At 46.5% G+C, this 5,411-nt stretch overlaps 1 protein-coding gene across 1 annotated transcript; it reads right to left on the reverse strand.

Moving 5' to 3' along the window:
* Window positions 1–520: 520 nt before the first annotated feature.
* Window positions 521–1,840, reverse strand: PCED1B (PC-esterase domain containing 1B). Its single transcript, XM_060113787.1, has one exon. The coding sequence runs from the start codon at window positions 1,838–1,840 to the stop codon at window positions 521–523; it is 1,320 nt and encodes a 439-aa protein (XP_059969770.1).
* Between the last annotated feature and the right edge of the window lie 3,571 nt (window positions 1,841–5,411).

Here is a 5,411-nt window from a genome sequence, read left to right on the forward strand (position 1 = left end):
GTTTTCTCAGTTCTAAAATTCCATGATTCTTCGAGAATCTCTGGAAAATATCACCATAAAAAGTTAAAGTTCTTTTGTTTATTTGTAAGGAATCAGATCCATTTTATGGAAACCCTTTAGAGAAATTCCATTTTGAGTAGTTTGTCAAGAGGCCGTAACTCTACAGCAGATACTGTCCCTGCTCTTATGAAGCTAAGTGTTCAATGGAAGGGAGAGGCACCATTAAATACAGACTCACAAAACTCACAACGACTTTTATGAAACAACTTGTTAATTTCAATTTTATATTTACAAAAAGACAGAGAGAATAGGCAGTGGGGAGGCAGGAATGATGCCTGGTCCCCCCTCGCAGAGTGCAGTGAGAGGCCACAGCCAGCGAGAATAGGTCAGACTGCCCTTCCCTGCCATTATTGATAACAGCAATGGACCAAAGGCTTCAGTTAACAAGGTCAGTCTGTCTGGGGAGAGTCAGACGATCTGTCCAGTCCATGTGCATGAGGAGGAAGGCACCCAAGTCAGTCTATTGAGGGCTTGGCTCTCTATAGGCTGGGGCCCTTCTCTTGGAAGTTCTGGGCCGCCCTCTCCAGGGCATGTAGGGGCCACGGGGACAATACCGGGGAAAACCCCTGTGGACCACAGGGTCCCGCTGCTGGTAACAGGGTTGGGGGAAGGGGGGCCCAGGCGGCTGGGGACTAAACATAAAGTCACCATCGAAGGCAAATTCTGTCTGGGTAGATGGGGGAATATCTGAATGGAAATGATTAAAGGAGAACTGATCCGATTGGAAAGGACGGTCTGAAGAAAAATGGGCATCTTGGGGACAGACTAGGAACGGGGGTGTCACCTGCTGAAGGGGGACGGGACGGGGTTTTGGGGGCAGGAGTGGGAACTGGGGTGGGCGGGGAGATGGCGTGGGGAGCAGGGGGCAGCACCCAGGCAGAGGCAGGGGTCGGGGCAGAGGAGGGAAGGCCGGTTGATCTCTGCAGGCCGGGAGCTGCCTCTCAAGTCTCCTGCCAGGTCCTTCCCTCGCGGGGCCATCCTTGATGCACTTGCCCACTGGGTCGCGCTGGGGCAGCTCCACCCCCCAGGCGTCGGCCACGTGGGCCAGCAGAAGCTGGGAGAGATGCCGGTGCGCTCGCTCGTTCCAGTGCACTCCGTCGGGCTGCAGGTACTTCCCTGTGTGGCGGCGGAAGTGGAAGTGCAAGTCCAGCACATCGAAGCCGTGCTTTTGGGCCTCGTTAGAGCTGTAGAAGTTGGCCTCAATCACGTTGGTTTTCAGTATGGAGGCCGCGGGTCGGAGCTCGGGCGGGAGGAAGCCGCTAGTGATGTTGTTGCCCACGGGCATGGCCGTGTTCCAAACCAGGAGGCACGACTCGGGCAGCACCTGGCGCAGGCGCCCAAACAGGCTCTCCAGGTTCTGCAGGTAGCTCGGCCAGGGGTCCTCCCGGTACCTGGTGAGGTCCCAGAGGCAGGAGTTCATGATGACCAGGTCCGGGTCGTGCTCACCCGAATGCAGCTCCTCCAGGATGGCTTCCAGGTAGTCGGAGTACACGCGCGTCAGGAAGTAGAAGCGCACCAGGTGCTGGCCAGAGCAGAACTGGCGCACCTCGCGGTAGTGGATGCCATTATGCATGCGGCCCTGCTTGCCCCCCTGCAGCAGCTCGTCCTGCTCGAAGCTGTACTCTCCCTTGGCCTTGAGCTGGCTGAGTGTGAGCAGGCAGTCCTTCTGCAGCAGGAGCACCAGGTCCTTGTACACGGCCCTCTGGACCGAGTCCCCCAGGATGACCACGAACTTGTTGTGGAGTAGCTGCTGTACTTCGGAGGCGAGCAGGTGGACCATGATGCCCGGGACGCGCCGTCTAGCTCCTTCCTTTCACTCGGTGTGTCTGCGGAAGGCTAGGACAGAAGGAGAGAGCATATGGGAAGGACCCACCTCGGGCAGGACGGTTTGGGAGGGCCTGGGGACGGGGATGGAACGTCAGCCCGGAAAGAAGGGAGTCTGGAGCCAGAAGCCCTGGTTGGCCTGGACACAGTTTCTGCCTGAGACATAACTCTGAACACCCAGGAAACCCAGGTTCTACCTGGCCAGGGTGGTGGTGGGGGGCCCTGCCCTCCCGGGCTGGAGGTACAACCACCACAAGATGCCCCACCACCGGCCTGGAGGCAGCCCAGAAGTCTGACAACTGCAGAATGGTTAGGCAAATTTTGCAGCTGTTAAATACTGAGGATTATGATCAAGCAAGAACATGGAGAGTGTGATATATACTGTTAAGTTGAGGAAGTTACCATATGTGTGCCCCATTTCCCTGAAATGGTATAAAATAGATATGCATAGATATCACACTGAAAGAAAATAGGCAAAAAACAGTTTTTAATAGGACAGCAGGATTATGGGTGACTTGCCTCCCCCTCCCCTTTTTGTAAATATACTTTATATAGTCTTAAATCAATTTTAATAACTTAAAAGGAATTTAATGAAATGCAACAGGCCACAGAAAGGAAGAGCACATATGCAAGGTCAGAAAACATTATAAAAACAGATTTCTTTTACAAGCGAGCAACTGTTTCTTATTAATGGGACTTGTAAGAAATAAATAAAATTGGAAATAATTCACATGTGTTTCAGCTGTAATATTCTTTGTGTTTCATTTGAAGGAGATCAGAATATGCCACCCCAAACATGCTTTGGCATAAGAAATATTTTAGCTAAAGGCCACTGAGAATCAATAGATACAGAAAGAGGTCTCTGCCCTCCCACTATGAACCTAAAAGCAGGGCATACATTTCCTTTTGAGGAAGGTGCCCCTTCCCCCAGCAAGAAGAGAAGAGCCAAGGAAGAAGACAGTGAATTGTCAACCCCGAGATGAGTCTGCATAAACAAACCTTACTAAAAGAGCCCTTATTTTCCATTAGTACCCCCAGAAATCCCTTCCCCACAATTTATCATCCCTTGAAACTCATACCCTTTGTTCTTTGTTAAAATGGTATATAAGCCCGGGCTATCCTGGTGGCACAGTGGTTGAGAGTCCGCCTGCCATTGCAGGGGACAGGCATTCGTGCCCTGGTCCGGGAAGATCCCACATGTCGCGGAGCGGCTGGGTCTGTGAGCCATGGCCACTGAGCCTGCGTGTCCGGAGCCTGTGCTCCGCAATGGGAGAGGCCACAACAGTGAGAGGCCCGCGTACCGCAAAAAAAAAAAAAATTGGTATATAAGCCCAAGTCTCACCACTTCTTTGAGTTTCATTCCTTTTCTGTGAACTTTTGTGCACATAAATATTAACAAAACTTGTGTGCCTTTTCTCCTGTTAATCGATCTTTTGTTAGTTTTATTCACAGGGCCCCAGACACTGAACCTAAAAGTGTAGAGGAAAAGTTTTTTCTTCCCCAGTACACTGAATAAAACGTTGGAAGTTGTGAAACTTGTCTTCAGAACTTCAGATCGAGTTATTTCAAGCTGCCATTTACAGCCATATCCACTAATGAATAAAAGGTGGAAACACACTAAAATACTACTGGCAAATCTCACATGGGGCGGAACATGGCATCCACTTCACACACTTACACAGAAGCTGTTAAAATCTGCTGTGGCTTGATATTCGTAGGCTTTCATGTATTAATAAACATTTTAATAGGTGTGGTGGATAGCTATTATTAAGTTACACATCTGGTTTTTAAAAGCTATACTATTTGTGGTTTTAAATGGGTATGAGTACAAAAATAAAAACATGAAGATGGATGGAGTACAAAAGTGCTCCACTAAGAGAACAGTTTAAAATACTGGCTTATATGAATCTTCATTTAAATGTTTTTACTATCAGATAAAAAGCTTAAAACTAGGATTTTGCTCATTGTGTTACAACAAAATAAAACATAATTAAGCCAACTCCAGATCCCCTTGGGGCTCAGGCATGTTCACTTCTTTATATTCATTTATTCATCCAACTCACACTTACTAAGCACTGACTAAATGCTCCACATGGAGCATATAAAAATGAGTAAAACCTGGTCTCGCCCTTCAGGAGCAGATCAGATATATTCACTGATAACTGTAATAAAAAGTTGAAAGTGCTAAGTGACATGAAAATAGAATGAGCAGGTGCAGTGGACTTTCAGGGGTCTTTGTGAACAGGATTACTCTACCCCAGACCCAAGTCTCCAAAGTGCAAAGTGAAGGGGAAAACCTTTCCCAGTGTTTTCAGGGCTCCCATGCCACCCCAGCTATATGTGCCCTCTCTGGGCTGGACTCTTGTCATATTCTGTTCTAGTCCCCTAGAGCAGCGGTCCCCAACCTTTTTTGGCACCAGGGACTGGTTTCATGGAAGACAATTTTTCCATGGACAGGGCGGGGGTGGGGAGATGGCATAGGCGGTAATGCGAGCAATGGGAAGCAACAGGGGAGCAGCAGATGAAGTTTCGCTCACTCGCCCGTCACTCACCTCCTGCTGTGTGGTCCAGTTCCTAACAGGCCTCGGACCCGTACAGTCCACAGCCTGGGGGTTGGGGACCCCTACCCTAGAGTAGAGGACATCATCCCCTTCCACTGGAGTTCCCTCCCCTAGGCTGGCAGATGTGATAACTCAGCGCTCTCTCCTTCAGTGGTACTGTGCTTACACGGCCCAATGCATTCCTTCTCTGAGTATGAAGTCCCTAGATCTCAACTCACAATGTGAGTCAAATCCGCTACTTAAAAGCTGTGGAAAACGGAGGCTCTTAAATATACTGGTGAAGAGCATTGCTTTTAGAGCCACACTATCTGGGTTTGAATCTCAGCTCTTCTATTTGCTAGTTCTTTATCCCTGGGCAACTTATTTAGCCTTTCTCTGCCTTAATTTTCCTCATCTGTAAAATGGGACTTTTAGCACCCACTTCAGAGATTTGATCTGAAGATTAAATATAAAGTGGTTAAAACAATGCCCTAACAAATAGCATGAATGACTATTTCTAATAGTCATAATTATAATTATATATATAAAATATATAATATATATATTATACTATTATATAGTATATATAATATATAATATATAAAAATAATATTATTATATTATATATATTATATAATTATATACACAATATATACAATATATAATATATATTATATATATAATTATAATTATTATAATCAATAATAATTCATTGAGTAAGTTTCAGAACATCCGGTTAATCATCTGTAAAAGGGGATTACAATATTTGTGCCATTTGTCTAGTAGGGTTCTGTGAAGATAAAATGAGAAGAAGCAAGTGAAAATTTTTGAATAAAGCAAAATTAACATTTATTGAACAGCTACCAGATGCCAAGTGCTTTGTAAATGTTATCCGATTTGTGAGAAGGTTCTTATTCTTTCCATGTTACAGGGAAGGATCTTGATGTGATGGAGCTAAGATTTAAAACTACTGATGGCAAAGGCTGT

This window comes from Mesoplodon densirostris, chromosome 11 (assembly GCF_025265405.1).
Source record: "Mesoplodon densirostris isolate mMesDen1 chromosome 11, mMesDen1 primary haplotype, whole genome shotgun sequence".
Classification (NCBI taxonomy): domain Eukaryota; kingdom Metazoa; phylum Chordata; class Mammalia; order Artiodactyla; family Ziphiidae; genus Mesoplodon; species Mesoplodon densirostris.

Coding starts and splice junctions, on each gene's coding strand:
- PCED1B (XM_060113787.1), bottom strand. CDS start 1,840: ATGGTCCACCTGCTCGCCTCCGAAGTACAGCAGCTACTCCACAACAAG.